Source organism: Passer domesticus, chromosome 21, assembly GCF_036417665.1.
Source record: "Passer domesticus isolate bPasDom1 chromosome 21, bPasDom1.hap1, whole genome shotgun sequence".
In the NCBI taxonomy this organism is placed as follows: domain Eukaryota; kingdom Metazoa; phylum Chordata; class Aves; order Passeriformes; family Passeridae; genus Passer; species Passer domesticus.
The window spans coordinates 2,757,982-2,774,250 of record NC_087494.1 but is presented as its reverse complement, the minus strand read 5'-3'; the positions used below and the strand labels follow the sequence as shown (position 1 = coordinate 2,774,250).

General features: G+C 63.6%; 2 protein-coding genes across 2 annotated transcripts; both read left to right on the top strand.

The window, feature by feature from the left end:
* Positions 1-184: 184 nt before the first annotated feature.
* On the top strand, positions 185-9,083 carry WDR18 (WD repeat domain 18). The gene is made up of 10 exons (XM_064396145.1): positions 185-441; positions 1,290-1,400; positions 2,684-2,817; positions 3,165-3,306; positions 3,854-3,997; positions 4,193-4,257; positions 4,360-4,484; positions 7,186-7,352; positions 7,804-7,872; positions 8,138-9,083. Exons 1-10 carry the CDS (start codon positions 232-234, stop codon positions 8,267-8,269), a joined length of 1,299 nt encoding a protein of 432 aa, XP_064252215.1. The 5' UTR covers positions 185-231; the 3' UTR covers positions 8,270-9,083.
* A 1,578-nt stretch (positions 9,084-10,661) lies between these two features.
* GRIN3B (glutamate ionotropic receptor NMDA type subunit 3B) lies at positions 10,662-16,120 on the top strand. The gene is made up of 9 exons (XM_064396114.1): positions 10,662-11,111; positions 11,832-12,430; positions 12,830-13,880; positions 14,278-14,423; positions 14,611-14,726; positions 14,875-15,026; positions 15,104-15,268; positions 15,465-15,532; positions 15,644-16,120. Exons 1-9 carry the CDS (start codon positions 10,662-10,664, stop codon positions 15,945-15,947), a joined length of 3,051 nt encoding a protein of 1,016 aa, XP_064252184.1. The 3' UTR covers positions 15,948-16,120.
* Positions 16,121-16,269: the final 149 nt, after the last annotated feature.

Sequence of the window (16,269 nt, the reverse complement as noted above, 5' to 3'; positions counted from 1 at the left end):
GGTGCCCCCATAACCCCGTGGGGGGTCCCTGGGGTCCCCATGTGCACACGCGGCGTCCCCGGTCACCCATCCAGCCCCGACCGGGGCGGGCCCTGCTGAGCTTCCTGCCGCGTGCGCAGCTCCCGCCCCGCGCGGCCGCGGCGGCGCCGCCGCTGATTGGTCGGCGCCCGGCGGGGGAGGCGGCGCTCTGGGCCGCGGCCGCGCTCTCTGTGGCCCTGGCGGACCGCGAAGATGGCGGCGCCCATGGAGGTGGCGCTGGTGTCGGACGCGGCGGGGCCGCTCTGCAACTGCTCGGTCTGGGAGCTGCACTCGGGCTCGGCCCTGCCCGGCTACCGCGGCGGCAACAGCGGCCCACGCGGGCTGGCGCTGCTGGGCGGCGAGCACCTGCTGGGGGCCCAGCTCGGCAAGAGCTACATCAACGTCTGGGAGCTCCAGAGGAAGGTACCGGCGCGGCGGGCGGGCGGGCCCGGGCGGCCTCGGCTCGGGGGACGCCCCCGGGCCTCGCGGGGGGACTCCGGGCCCCGTGGGGGATGTGACGGGGCCACCCCTCCTGAGCACCCCCCGGCCCTGTGGTGGGGAGCCACTCCGATCACAGAGCCCCCCCAAATCCAGGTCAGACCCCCCATGGCTCCTCTCCCCACAGAGCCACCCCAAATTCAGGTCAGACCCCCTCATGGCCCCTCTCCCCACAGAGACCCCCCCCAAATCCAGGTCAGACCCCCCCCATGGCCCCTCTCTCCACAGAGCCCCCCTAAATCCAGGTCAGACCCCCTCATGGCCCCTCTCTCCACAGAGACCCCTCCCCATGGCCTCTCTCTCCACAGAGCCCCCCATAGCCTCTCTCTCCACAGAGCCCCCCCAAATCCAGGTCAGACCCCCCCACGGCCCCTCTCTCCACAGAGACCCCCTCATGGCTCCTCTCTGCAGAGCCCCCCCCAAATCCAGGTCAGACCCCCTCATGGCTCCTCTCCCCACAGAGCCCCCCAAATTCAGGTCAGACCCCTCCCCATGGCCTCTCTCTCCACAGAGACCTCCTAAATCCAGGTCAGACCCCCCATGGCCCCTCTCTCCACAGAGACCCCTCCCCATGGCCCCTCTCTCCACAGAGACCACCCAAATCCAGATCAGACCCTCCCATGGCTCCTCTCCCCACAGAGACCCCTCCCCATGGCCCCTCTCTCCACAGAGACCTCCCCATCCCTCTCTTCCCAGAGACCCCCAGAGCCCCCATGTTGGGGGGCCCTGCTTGCAGCCCCCTGTGAGCCCTCGCTGTGCTCTCTCTGTCCCAGGACCAGCTGCAGCAGAAGATCATCTGTCCCGGGCCTGTGACCTGCCTGACAGCCTCTCCCAACGGGCTCTACATCCTGGCAGGCGTTGCTGAGAGCATCTACCTGTGGGAGGTACGGGGTGCTGGGCACCTGGGGCCACGCAGGCTCACACCCTGCGCTGTCAGGGAGCGTCCCCATCCCTCAAATGTCCCTAAATCCTGATCCTGGGGTAGAGGCTGTGCTGCCTGCAGCCCGTGGGGCAGCTTGTTGGAGTGGGAGTGGGGGGAATTCAGGGAGAGGCTTCACTCTGCCTCCTTCTCCTCTTTCCAGGCATCTCTGAGGGGTCAGGCACTGCTCCCACAGGCAGCAGCACAGGGCCTGGTTTTCCTTCAGTGATTCTCCCACTGTGTATTTGTGTGTGCCCAGAGTGCCCCTGCTGTGCTCTGGTCATTGTCCTGCTGGTTAATTACTGCTGGATTAACTTGGGATTACGCTGCGTTCCCAGCACACCACTGAGCAAATAAAAGCAGTGTCTTGTCCTGAGCCCAGGATTAAACCCCAGGATGCCTCACCTGGAGAGCTCCCCATGCCTCATGGTGTGAGTGGCTCTACCTACACCCGTCTGGGTTTATTTGTACCAGTGTGATTGTAGCTTAAAAATCCCCTGAGGCTGAGCCTGCAGTGGGAGCCTGTGCTGCTCCCAGCTGGGCCCTGCTCCAGCTCCTGTCACCCAGATGTGTTCCAGAGCATGGCACTGTCCCCCTGGCACGTTGGAGAGGCTCCATGGAAACCATCATGGAGCTGGAGCCAGCCCCCAGAGCTGGGTGTTGTGCTGACTGTGAAACCCCTTGAACTGAGGTTTGGTTTGATTTTTTGGTGTAATTCAGATCATGAGAAGAAGCAGACTCTTATTTTATTTGAGGCTTTTTCTCTTCTTGGTTCCCTCCCCATCTGCAGTGTGGCTTTTAATAAGAAAGGCTCCAGGCTTGGGGAATTCCTTGTCCAGCCTAAAGCCTCTGCTGGCCCAGGACCAGGAGCCACCCCTGGGCTGTCCTGCAGTGTCACAACCCCACTGCCACCTCCTGAGGACCTGTGGGAGCAGGGGAGAAGTGATATGAATATTAAGGGTGAACAAGAAATCTTTACTGCACGCTTGTGACTTGACCAGAGGAGCAGCTCTGGCATCACTGGGCTCCAGTTTGATGTGCCAGGACCTCTTCCAGCCGTGTGCTGAGTGTCCCTGTGGCCCTGAGTGCAGGCTGTGGCTCCAGCTGCACCTCAGTGGTGTCAGTCACTGCCCCGAGGTGCCAACAGGCTCATGTGGGCAGCAGAACCCACCCTTCTCCCCTCACTGTACCAAGGGCAGGTGATCCCAGGACATCCTTGGCTCCCTCCTGCCCTTCCCCTCTCTGCAGGTGTCCAACGGGAACCTCCTGGCCATCCTGAACCGACACTACCAGGACCTCACGTGCCTCTGCTTCACTGATGACAGCAGCCACTTCCTCTCAGGGGCCAAGGACTGCCTGGCCCTGGTGTGGAACCTCTACAAGTAAGGGGGCACAGGGATTTTGGAGCAGGAGATCCCTCTGAGCCCACAGCTGCCTCTGTGCCCTCCTGGCAGGCAGGGAGCCTTTCCTTGGGGTCTCACCTGGGCTTCTTGGGAACAGGCAGGTTCTGAATTCTTTCCCTGGGTGACACAGAGGGGACTGTGCCCTTTACCCAGGGTCTTTGTCCCTGTGGGATGGGGATCTCAGCCTCTGTGTCCGTGTGCCATGGCTCCTGTGTCCCACCTGGTCCCTGCAGCCAGGAGAGGCGTTCCCAGTGGGATCAGAGCCTGGCCCAGCTCCCCGTGGGGCTCTGTCCTGGCTGACCTGCCTGTCTCTGCTCTCCCCACAGCGTGCTGCAGGCAGAGCCCTCCCAGATCCCTGACCCCCGGCACGTGTGGTCCCGGCACAGCCTCCCCATCACCGACCTGTGCTGCGGCTTCGGGGGGCCCCTGGCACGGGCTGCCACCGCCTCCCTCGACCAGACAGCCAAGGTGAGGCTCATTTCAGACCCTGTGGGGTCACAGCCGGGCTCCTGCCAGGCAGCAGGAAGCTGTCCCTGTCCCCAAGCTGTCCCCAAGCTTTGCTGGGTTGCAGTGGCTTAATTTCTTGGCTGTCTCTGCAATGACTCAGAGCTGCCAGACCTGAGCTCTGCCTCTCCAACAACAGCAGTTTCTCTGCCCCTGCCCCCAGGCTGGACTGCTGCAGTCCCTGTTGTCCTGGGAATGTCAGGGTCAGCTCCTCTGTTTTCCATTGCTGATGTCCACAGGGAGCAGAGCAGGCTGGAGCCTGTGGGGCGGGGGATGCCCTGGGGGCAGGATGGCCACAGACAGGGTTCAGAGCTGTTTTGAAGTTGCCTGGGAAAATTCTCTCCTGCTCACAGAGAGGCTGACCCTGGGTGCTGCCTTGGTTCTGCCTTGGACTCAGTTTCCCAGCCACAGCCAGGAGGGAATGCCAGGGTGGGATTCCAGGATGTCAGTGTTCCTCTAATCCTGACATTAACATTCTCACCCCTGATTCTCCTGTCCCCTCTCACTCCAGCTCTGGGAAATCTCATCTGGGGAGCTCCTGCTTTCCGTGCTCTTCGACGTGGGGATCATGGCTGTGACTCTGGACCTCTCTGAGTACCACATGTTCTGTGGGGGCATGGATGGCTCCATCTTCCAGGTCGACCTCTGTGCCTGGGTGAGTGTGTGGGGTGCAGGTGTGCCCTGTCACCCCGAGCCACTGTCACCTCCCTGCTGGGACTGGTGTGACCTGCCCGGGCATGGGAGGGCCTGGTTCCTCTCTGTCTCCTCTGGCCTCGCCAGACATGGTGATGAACCTGCTGGATTCAGCCTTCCTGAATTTTAACCCCTTTCCCTTCCTTCATTTCTGCAGCCAGTTCAGAGGGACCGGACCTTCCAGACAGAACGGGAGAACGGGAAGGTCTTTAAAGGGCACAGGTGAGGAGCCAGACACACCTGCCAGCCACCATCTGCCCACCTCACCAGCTTCTGGCAGTCCTGGGGTCATGCTGAGTTTAAACATCCTCTTCCCCATTCCAGGAACCAGGTGACGTGTCTGTCAGTCTCCACAGATGGCAGCCTCCTGCTCTCGGGCTCTCACGACGAAACCGTCCGGCTCTGGGACATCCAGAGCAAGCAGTGCCTGAAGACGATGAATCACAAAGGTAGGAATGTCCTTATCTCCAGGATCCTCACTGCCAGAGGCTGCTGCTGTCCTACCTGTGCTGCCCTGGGCACTCCAGGTGTGGTTCTGCCCCTTGCTTCACGGCCTGGGAAGGGCAGAGGCGTTGGAGGGAGCCTTGGCTGTCTGGAGCGGTGCCGTGACCTTGCCCCGTGTGTTAACAACCCCCTGTGCACTGTCAGGAGTGAGTCATGGATTTCACCCTGTCGCTGAGGCCACACAGGATCCTCCTCCTTGTTTTCCCAAGGGAACAGTCACCCCACATACACCCCAGCTGTGTCTGCAGGGGAGACAGCTCTGTGACCCCGGCAGTGAGCTCATGGGGCCTGCAGTGAATCCCATATGAGCAGCTGTCTGGGATTTCAGTCTGATGGCTCCAGTAAATTGCAGGAGCAGCAGTTGGGTGCCTCAGAGCAGTGGGGGATTTACCCCTCCTGTTGTTAACTGTGTTACTCCCCCAGCTGTGGTGGTTCCTGGCCCCTGGTGCCGCAGTGACCAGTGGGGCTGCCCTGGGGACAGCCAAGTCCTTCCAAGGGGGACAGCCAGTCCCTGTTCCTCTGTGGTGATTGAGCTGCTGCCTCAGGGCAGTCTCTGGAAGCCAGGCTGCCTGCAGACCCTTTTCCTCTTCCCTTTGGCTGCCAAGGAGCATCCCTAATTGGGACCCACTGCAGTGCCCATCCAGCCTGGCGCCGCTGGCACTAGAGGGTGAAAACAAAATGGAGCTGTGAGTCATCCCAGGAGGGGGGGCCAGGCTTTGGCTGTGAGCCGGGCATTGGAGTCCTCCTGAGGCTGCAGGGAGGAGTGGACAGTCCAGGCTCTTCCCAGGAGGAGCAGGACCAGGCTGACCCCAAGCTGTGGGTGCTCTGCTGGCACTCTGCTGCTGTGGGCAGGGATTTGGTTTCCCTGGCAGCCTGGGCACTGGCATGACTGCTGTGTGCTGTGTGTGCTCAGGAACAGGCTGGGAGTCCAGCACCCCTGAGCTGTGCCCTGGGTCTGGAGTCCCCACGGGGCCCTGCAGCCTCCCAGTGTGGGGGAATCTGCTGCCCCAACCCAGCCCCCTCTCGTGGATCCCTGTCCCCCCTTGGCCTCTCTGAGCAGAGGCCTGAGCCCCCCAGCAAGGTCTGTCCCTGCTGCCCCTCCAGTGTGTCCTGCTGCCTCCCCAAGGCAGAGGTGACAGGGCTCTGACATGGTGATGTGACAGCAGCCTCTGGCCCAGTGCTGTCCCTCTGCTTGCTGGGCACGGGGGTGGCTGGGGGCACACAGGACCCACTGCCCTCCCCTCAACACTGCTGCAGATAAATCCGAGGAGCTGCAGTGTTGCTCAGGGCCAGGCAAGCAGGCTGGTGTGGGGGCTGTGTCACCAAGGGTGGCTTGTCCTTGGCAGGGGCAGAGCGGGTGGACTTTGAGAAGTCAGGCTGCTGCTCCTGGGTAATGAGCTGTGGCAGTGCTGGCGAGGCAGGGTCACTCTGTGTGGCTGCCACCACTCCAGGGTGAAGCAGGAGAGCTGTGGGATGAGGCTGGGAGCCAGTGCTGCCCCCAGATCCCTCCCGGCCTCAATTCCCATCGAGTCACACGAGCTCCATCCTTGTCCTGTAAACACAGAGCATTCCTGAGGGCTCCCCCTCAAGGCCATCCCGGGATGCTCTGGCTGATGTGTGCAGCTGGCAGCTCTCTCTTGGCAGCTGGGTCATTTGTTTCCCCCCAGCTAAAGCTGGTCTCCATGCCCAGGCTGCCCCAGGCCTTGGAGCAAGGTGATCTGGTACAGGACTTGCACCTGCACTGGGGTGCCAGAGTGGCTGTGGGGGCTGTGCCCAGGTGGTGACCAGGTTTGGGGAACTCTTGAGTTCACTCCTGAGATTTTCACCTCTCCACCTTTCCTCTTGAGCTGCTCCCTGAGCTGCCAGTGCAGTGGGAATGTCACTGATGGGCACTTGCTTCAGGAGCACAATTGTCTGGTCTTTAAGGAGGGAGTGAAGCCATCAGAGCTGGCCAGGAACAGCTTTGGGGCCAGGCACTCAGCAGAGCTGAGTGGGACCCAACCTTGAATCCTGGGAGGATCAGATTTAGGAGCAGGCTCTGGAGGGGTCGATGGTGATGACAGAGCCCTGTCATCCATGTCAGAGCTGCTTGTGTCTGTCTGCTCTGCAGAGACCAAAATCCTGCAGCAGCTCTGAGCCTCCCTAGGCCCCGCCATGTCCCCTCCCTCACCCTGCACCCTTCTGCAGGGCACTGGCAGCCCTGCTCAGGTGCATGTGGACCACCCTCACCTTGCCTTTGGCCAGGGGAAATGGATGGTTGGGCTGGGGAAGCAGTGGCTGAGCTGCCCTGCCTGCTGGAGGGGGCTGGGGGCTGCTGTGCCTGACAGGGCGTGGGGGACACAGGGTGGGAGCTCACAGCAGCAGCTGGGAGGGGGCGGCAGCAGCCGTGGGCAAGTGCAGTAATTAACACAATGCAGTAATTAACGCGCTCATCAGCTCTGCCACGGATCATGGCAGCACAGAGCTGCTGATGGATGGCAGCTCAGGGTGGGGGGTCCCCTGGGGGTCCCAACCAGCCTGGAAAGCTGCTGGGGAGGGTGGGGAGTCCTGGCCACTGCCTGTGCCAGGGTCACACTCACTGTTCTCAGGGCTGCCCCTCAAACCCACCAGGGTCCAGCCTGAGCTGTCCCCTCTGCCCCAACACAGGTCCAGTGACAAACGCCTTCATCGTGCTGGCCCCTGCCAACATGTTCAACCCCGACGGGAAGCCCAGCGTGCCCCTGCCCAAGTTCAGCAGGCACCTGCACGGCACCGAGAGCAGCGACGAGCCGGGCGCCGAGGGGGTGACGCTGCGCCTGGGGCTGCACCAGCAGGTACTGGGGCTGTGGGGAGGGGGACACACAGCCGTTGTGCCTGAGCAAAGCTTCTCCTCCAGCTGGTGAAACCCTCTCCTGCTCCCTGCTGCCTCCTCCCCGTCCTGGCTGCTGCAGTCATTTGTCCTCCCGGCCCCGTGCTGCAGCGTGGGCTGGCTCTGCTGTCCCACCTTTGGTCCCAGCATGGCAGGGAGGGTCACACCCCACCCAGCCCAGCCTCTCTGCCACTGGTCCCAGAGCTGCTCCCTTTTGCCAGCGTGTGCCTCTGGGCGAGTGACAGTGACAGTCCTGATGGATAAGCTCCCTGTTGGATGGTGGCAGCAGGCCAAGGGGCTGTTTGCCTGACAGAGGGGACAGCAGGATGGATCCCCTCCCATGAGGAACCCAGTCCAGGGGCACGGGGAGAGGGTCTGTGTCTGCTCTGCCAACCCCTCCGTTCTGGTCCCTGCAGGAGCCTGGGCAGAGCTACCTGGAGAAGGCAGAGAGGATGTACTCGCAGATGTACTCGACGAGGGAAAAGGTGAGAGCTGCTCTCAGGCTGGGAACTGGGGACTGACCCCTTGAGGGGGATCCTTGTCAGCTGATCTGACTCATGAGGCCCTGAGCAAGTTGGAACAAGGGAAAAGAGCCCTAAAATCTCCTGGTGACATAGGCAGGAGGGGCTGCACTTTGAGGAGCAGGGAGGGGACTGAAGGGTTTGGCGTTTACTGCTGGGGAAGGAGCAGCAGCCTGTGCCTGTCAGAGCTGAGGCCCTGACACTTGTCTGTTGTGTTTTGGTGTCACAGAACCTGGTGGGAGACCAGGAGCACCTGACGATCCAGGTGAGCGAGCTGGAGGAGGAGGTGAGCAACCTCCGGAAAATCAACAAGGACCTCTTTGACTTCTCCACTCGCATCATCACCAAACCAGCCAAGTGAAGAGGCTCCCCCGGCCCTCGCACCCCTCCGCCTCTCCCTGCCCGGCTCCTGGGGAAGATCCGCCCGCCCTCGGGCGCCGCCCAGCCGGCTGCGAGCCCCGGCTCCGCTTCCCCCGAGCCGGCACACTCCGCCTGCTCCGGCACTGAGCACTGAGAGCGGCGAGGGGACAGCACAGGGACCGTGTTCACTCCGCTTCGGGGCCGGGGGGCACTCGGGCAGGCGCTGCAGGAGGAGCGTTGCCAGCTCCTGGGAGGGCTCAGGATGCAGCTCCTGCTCATTCCCCGTTCCTTCCCCTGCCCCTTTTTTGTTTCTTTTCGTTACTTGACCCTGCAGCGCAGACAGAAAAGTGTTTTTTTCTCTCAATACCGGTTTGAGATTGGATTTTGGAGACCCCCTTCTGCCCACCCTGTCCTGGGGATTGCTGCTCAGTGCCACCAGACCCCACACTCTGGACAGCAGGGGCTGAGGGGCTCCTGCTCTGGGGGTGCAGTGGGGGGGCTGCTGCAACAGGTGGGGGGTCCCTGGCTCCCAGGGCTGAGGATGGGGCTCCTGATCTGTCTGGCAGGCAGAGCCTGGGGTGTCCCTGGGCTTGGAGCACAGGTGGTGGGTTTGGGGCACAGGGTCAGTCTGGGGAACCAGCAAGGTGCTATTTCCAATCTCGTCACTCAGCAGTTTATATATATTTGGATCCAACGACTCTGTTTTCATGGTGTTTGGGGACTCGGCCTTTTGTATTGTCACAGCATGGCAGCGGGGGTTGTGGGTTTTGTTTAGGTTTATTTTTTACATAAAAGATTTGGTTTTTATAGTGAAAGATGCCTGTGTTGGTCTCTTTAACAACCCTTGCCTGGCCACAGACCTTGACCACCTACCACTGCATCCCTGGGCTGCCCACTGGGAGTGGGAAAGTGCTTCCCTATCCCCAAGCTGCCCAGTTGCCTTCACCCCAAGGGTCCTTCCCTGTCCCTACAGGGTGCTGAGGTGTCCCCTGGCCATCCCTTTGTGTCATTCCCCCCTCCCATTCAACTCACCAAGTGCAGATGATTTTAAGTGCATTTTAAGTCCAGAGCATCCAAGCATCCCCAGCTCCCGCCAGTTCCTGAGAAGATGCTTTTAGCTTAATCACTGGAGCTGTTCCTTTCCCTTCCCCTCCTGCTCCTCCTCTTCCTCCCAACGTCTTGGATCAACATCCATCAGCTGCAGCAGGGAGTGTTGCCTGGAGCCAGGGGCTGCAGTGGGGGCACATCCCTGCTGCAGGGAGCCCTCAGACCCCCAGGGCTGCAGCCCCAGCCAAGCCCAGACCCCAGAGCTCCCTCCCAGCCATCCCACCCTTCCCCAGTGTCCCCAGTGGGGTTCCTTTTGGGGTGCTGCTCTTAGAGCAGAAGGGAGGATGGGGCTTCCCAGAGAGCCCCCCTTGTGCTGTGTCTGGTTTTGGGGGGGCTTTTTCATTCCAAGCCCCTGCTGCCCCTCCTGTGTGGACACTGGGGGCTGTCCTGTGTTTATCTCTGTGAGAAGGAGCTGCCAGGGGGAGTGCAGCCCCTCATGACCCTCCGTGCTCTGGCAGGATTTGAGCTGCCCTCCCTGCAGGTCCTGCTCTGCAGGAGCATTCATTAGCCGTGACTCATTACATTTATTGATATTACATGAATCAATAGTTTTTGCCAGATGGATTTTGGCTCCATCCCTCATTTTTCCTTATTAATTCAGCGTGGCTCCTGCCCCGCTTGCTGGTGTTTGTGTGCTGGTGGCAGGGACCCTTAGGCTGGGTCGAGCCTCAGTTTCCCTGCTGAGGATGAGGAGGGTGACCCTGTGTTCCCCTCCCTCAGCAGAGGAAGGCTGTGCCGCTGCTGCCCTTCTCCCCTTCCCCATGCAGCAAAGGAATCGCTCAGCCCTGGCACCGCTCGGCCTCGGGACCCCCGATATCGAAGCTCAGACTGAGGAGGGGTAGAGGGGTCGGGCTGGGGGCTTTTACCGGGATGGAGGCGGCAGCTCACGGCTGGGGACCCACCCGAGGGGCTTTCCATCGGGGGCCGCAGGAGGCGGATGAGGAGGAGGAAGAGGAGCAGCATCCCAGCGCTCCAGGGGTATCCGGGACCACCCTGGGCTCAGCGGGCATCCCTGCGCCAGGGCACCCCGCGGTGGCAGCGCTCGGAGGGCAGCTCTGCTCGGGTGGGGGCCCCGTGGCTGCGGGGTGCGGGAGGGGGGGACCCGCGCCGCGCGTGGGCGTGGACGGGGCGGCTGCGGGCGGGTCCGGCGCTGCGTGGGCCGGGTCCGGCGTGACCCACGGGCTGCGGGGCCTCGGCGCTACCCGGGGACGGGGGGGCCCCGGCGGGAGGTCCCTGCCCGGAGCCGGAGCCGGTCCCGGCGGAGCGGCGGGGCCGGTGCGGGGTGCATGGCGGGGCTGCGGGCACTCTGGCTGCTGGCGGCGGCTCTGGGGGCGGCGGGGGGACACCCGCATCCCTGCAGCGTCCCGGCTCCCCCCGGCCCCACCGTGCGCCTCGGGGCGCTGCTGCCGCCCGCGCCCGCCCGCGCCCGGCTCCGCGCCGCGCTGGCCCGAGCCGCCGGTGCCGGTACCGGTAGCGGCCCCGGGGGGAGCCCCGGGGGGGTGACGCTGCCCCACAACCTCAGCCTGGAGGTGGTGGGGGGCGGCCCGGCGGCGCGGGACCCCGGCTCGCTGGCGCGGTGGCTGTGCGGGGCGCTGGCGGGGCGCGGCGTGGCCGCCGTCCTGGCGCTGCCCCGCTCCCGCCGGGAGCTGCTCCAGCTCGACTTCCTCGCCGCCGCCCTCCAGGTCCCCTTCGTCAGCATCCTGGACACCCGCTGGCCGCTGCCTTTCCGAGCGCAGGTGAGACCCGCAGCGCCGGCACCGCACGCAGCTCCCGGCCCCGCTCCCGTCCCTGCTCGCCGGCTCCGTCCCCGCTCCCGTCCCGGCTCCGTGCGTGCTCCTGTCCCGGTCCCCGTCTCGACTCCATACCGGCTCTGTTCCGCGGGTCCTCCGCCCGGCTCCGGCTCCGTTTCCAGCTCCAATTCGGAATTTCAGCCACTCATCCTTGCTGCATCCCGACTGCCTCCGGGCTCCGTCCTGGCTCTGTTCTTCCTCTCTCTTCTCTTCCACCCCTGCCCCATCCCATGCTCATTCCCACCTCCATGCTGCCTCTACCCCAGCCTCATCCTGTGCCCCATCCTGGCTGTGTGTCTCCCATCTCAGCTCTATTCCAGCTCCCTTTTGGCCCTCATTCCAGCCCTGTCCTGGCTCTATCCCAGCTCCCATCTCAGCTCTCTCCTGGCTCCTTGCCCCGCTCTATCCCAGACCCAATTCCAGCTTTGACTCCAAGGTAAGTTCCCTGGTTCCTCTGGAAGCTCTGCAGCCCTCGGCCCCAGTCCCCACTCCATTCTGTCTCCGGAGGGCTCTGGGATGTGTCCTGGCTGTGCATCCCAGACAGGAACCGGGCAGGGGATAGGCAGAGAGTGTGAAATGACCTCAGGGCAGGTGGGTCCATGTCTGGCACTGCCTCTGGGCTCTTCCAGGGGCAGGGGCACAGCCATGACCCTTGTGTGTTGGCAGAGCCCCTTCCACTTCCACATGGACCGTCAGAGCTCCCCGGAGACGCTGGTGGACGTGCTGGTGAGCGTCCTGCAGGCCAACGACTGGCAGGAGACCAGCCTGGTGCTCTGCCACCCCTGGGACATCGACAGCTTCCTGGAGCTCTGGGCCCAACGCTCCCAGCTCTTCCTCCGCACTGTCCTGGATCTGGGCTACCTGGATGAGCCCAGGGCCACCCGCTACCTGCGGCAGCACGGGGACCGTGTCAGGAGCCTGTCCAGCCCCGTGCTGCTGCTGGGCTGTGACCTGCACCGTGCCCGACTCGTCTTCCAGGCGGTCGAGGAACTGGGGCTGCCACCGCAGGAATTCCACTGGATGCTGGGATTCCCGCTCAGCACCAGTGAGCTGCAGACCGAGGGCCTGGCCCCAGGGCTGCTGGCCTTTGGGGAGGTCAGCCGGCCACCGCTGGAGCTCTTTGTGCAGGACATGGTGGCACTGGTGTCCCAGGCCATCGCCCGTGCTGCCCGCGGCCTCCCTGACCCCGCACAGCTGCAGACCACGGGCAGCTGCAACGAGAGGCACCGGGCAGGCAGCGAGTCCCCGGGGCTCTTCCTTGCCCGGTAAGGGGGTGCTGGGGGCTCCTCTTTTCCCCCATCCTGGCTCTGTGGTATTGGGGTGCATGGGAGGGTTCTGCCCCAGGCCTGGGACCCCTGGGCTCAGTGCAGTGCTGTCCCCAGCCACCACCACAGGGCTCAGACCCCCAGGACGTGGTTAGCACTGCACAGGGGGGACGTGTCACTTCAGATCTCCTTAACACTGCCTGAGCATGGTCACTCCATGAATATTAATAACTCTGGCCCTGGCAGAGCTGCGGGGCAGCGCAGCGGGGCCGGATCCTGCTGCTCCTCCTTGACCTTGTCCCTGCCTGTGTCGGCCACGTCCCTCTCCCAGCTCCCAGCCTCATCCCTTGGTCCCAGCTGACCCTGAGCACTGCAGCAGTGAAACCCTTTCCTTGGCAGCTTCCTGGCCAACACGTCCTTCCACGGCCAGACGGGGCTGGTGCGCGTGGAGAACACGGCGTTGGTGAGGCCGGAGCAGCAGTTCCGCATCTGGAGCCTTCGTAGGGACTCGCAGGGGGTCCCCACCTGGATGACAGCGGGCACCTGGAGCCACGGCAAGCTGGAGCTGGAGGAGGTCATGTGGCAGAGCCAGCGGCAGCACAAGAGCCCCGGCGAGGTGGCCGAGGGGGCCCGGACGCGGCTGCGGGTGGTGACGTTGGTGGAGCACCCCTTTGTCTTCACCAGGGAGGTGGATGAGGAAGGGAACTGCCCGGCCGGGCAGCTCTGCCTGGACCCCGGCACAAATGACTCGGCCGTGCTGGACGCCCTCTTTGAGAAGATTGGCAATGGCAACGGATCGGTGCCACGGGAGTACAAGAAATGCTGCTATGGGTACTGCATCGACCTGCTGGAGAAGCTGGCCGAGGACATGGCCTTTGATTTCGAGCTCTACATCGTGGGCGATGGGAAATACGGCGCCTGGAAGAACGGGCGCTGGACGGGACTGGTGGGGGACCTGCTCAGTGGCACGGCCCACATGGCCGTCACCTCCTTCAGCATCAACTCGGCGCGGAGCAAAGTCATCGACTTCACCAGCCCCTTCTTCTCCACCAGCCTGGGCATCCTGGTGAGGACCAAGGACACGGCGTCGCCCATCGGGGCCTTCATGTGGCCCCTGCACTGGACCATGTGGGTGGGCATCTTCGTGGCGCTGCACATGACCGCGCTCTTCCTCACCCTCTACGAGTGGAAGAGCCCCTATGGAATGACCCCCCACGGGCGCAACCGCATGAAGATCTTCTCCTACTCCTCAGCCCTCAACCTCTGCTACGCCATCCTCTTCGGGCGCACCGTCTCCAGCAAGACGCCCAAGTGCTGCACCGGCCGCTTCCTCATGAACCTCTGGGCCATCTTCTGCCTCCTGGTGCTCTCCAGCTACACGGCCAACCTGGCAGCTGTCATGGTGGGGGACAAGACCTTCGAGGAGCTCTCGGGCATCCACGACCCAAAGGTGAGTGAGTGTCCTGCTGCTTCATGGGCTGGGAGAGGGCTGAAGGCCAGGGAAGGGGCTGAGGGGGGTCCTGCCGTTCCTTCTGCACCTTCCTTCTTCTCTCCAGCCCCAGTCCTGCATCTTGGCCCCTCCTAAGAGTGGGGTGGTCTTTGAGACATGCAGAAAGCTTTGCCATTGGAGTTAAATCCCAGCCTCATGTCCAGGGCAGGGGAAAGCTGGCTGAGTTTGGGTTGAGGCTGCTCTTGGGGAAGCTCTTTCCCAAACACCCCCAAGAGCTGCTGCACCTCTGGGGCTGCCCAGACACCCTGCCTGGCACTCAGGGCTGGGGACTCATCCCCAGGGAATGGGGACACATTCCTGGGGCCAGGGGTGCTGATGCTCTGGTGCCTCCTTCCAGCTCCATCACCCCTCACAGGGCTTCCGCTTCGGCACGGTGTGGGAGAGCAGTGCTGAGGAGTACATCAAGAAGAGCTTCCCCGAGATGCACGAGTACATGCGGCGCTACAACGTCCCCACCACCCCCGACGGCGTCACCATGCTCAAGTGAGGGGCAGGGAGAGCATAAGGGGTTCCTCCCCACCTTTTACCCCTCCCACGGCATCTTTTACCCCAATCCTGGAGCCTGTGCACCCCCCAGAGCCCCCCCGCCTCTGGGAGGGGTGTCAGGCTGGGGGGACGCTGGACAAGGGGGTGCAGCCCCTCCCTGAGCATCCCCCCCATGTCCCCACAGGACAGAGCCTGCCAAGCTCAACGCCTTCATCATGGACAAGTCCCTGCTGGATTATGAGGTCTCCATCGACTCTGACTGCAAACTGCTCACCGTGGGCAAACCCTTCGCCATCGAAGGTTTGGGGGGGCTGTGCTGGGAAGGGGGTTCTGCTGTGTGTGTGTGTGTGATTGGGCTGGGGTCATGCCCCCCTCCGTGGTGGGCACTGGGGGCTGCACCCCCTGTCCCAGCACTGCCCCTCTCTCTCCCACCCCTCACCGGGGCCAGGCTACGGCATCGGCCTCCCCCAGAACTCCCCGCTGACCTCCAACGTCTCGGAGTTCATCAGCCGCTACAAGTCCTCGGGGTTCATCGACCTCCTGCACGACAAGTGGTACAAGATGGTGCCCTGCGGCAAACGCGTCTTCGCCGTCACGGAGGTGCGGCGGCGCCTCGGCCGGGGGGGCTCTGGGGTCTGACCCCCCCCAGCCCGGCCCACACCCCCTGCCGCCCGCAGACCCTGCAGATGGGCATCTACCACTTCTCGGGGCTGTTCGTGCTGCTGTGCATCGGGCTGAGCGGCTCCCTCCTCACCTCGCTGGGCGAGCACGTCTTCTACCGCCTGGTCCTGCCCCGCATCCGCCGCAAGAAGAAATTCAATTACTGGCTGCACACGAGCCAGGTGGGGCCAGGGGCTCACACAGCGCCCCAAAGACCCCAACCCCGCTGCTCCCTCCTCTCAATTGCACCCCTCTGCCCTTCTCCAAACCCCCGTTTAAGCCCTGAGCCGCCACCTCCAGAGCATCACCCTCCAATGAATCCCCGGCCTGTTCCCCTCCAGACCAAACCCCCAGCTCACTCTTGCCACGTTCCCACAGAAAATCCATCGGGCTCTGAACATGGGCACGGAGGAGCGGAGGAGCCAGCAGCTGAAGTTGGAGCAGAGGTACGGCTGGGACTGGAGCCTGCCCTGCCCTCCTCCTCCTCCTCCCTGTGGCCCGGCAGAGCTCTGCGGGGACCCCACAGCACCGATCCCCATTCCGCCCTCCCCGCTCAGGTGCGAGCCCCCGCGGAAGGAGGCGCGGCGGGTGCGCTTCCAGCTGGACAGAGCCCCCCCCGAGGCTGAGGGGTCCCCTCCGAGGCACCCCGGGAACGGGCGGCCCCCGCAGCCCCCCCTGGACAGAGCGGCCGGTGAGAACGAGCTGCGGCAGCTGGAGGAGAAGATCCAGGAGATGCGGGAGCAGCTGCGGGCGGCGCTGCTGAGGAAGAGCGAGCTGGTGTCCGTGCTGGGCACCAGCACCAGGGGCTGCCGGCCGCTGCCCGCCCCGCTGGCCAGCCAGGAAGACCGGGAGGAGAGGTGAGGAGGGGGGCAGGGACCCCCCAAAACATCCCAGGGCAGGGCAGGGCAGCCGCTCCTCCGGCTCGGAGGGGAGTGGGAGGAAAGAAAGGAGGGGGGATGTCCTGGGGCTGCCCCAGCTCTGCGGCATTTGTGTCTCTCCCTGTCCCTTCTGCTGGCAGTGGGGGTTTGGAGGGACGGGAGGTTCTTTTTGGGGGGCTGAGAGGTCCCTGCAGTGCTTGGACAAAGCTCAGTCCCGCGCCCCCCGCTCTGTTTTTACACCACGTAAATAAAGATGATGAAAGAAGACGAAGTCTGCTTTTCCTCTTCCCCAAACGCAGCCAGGG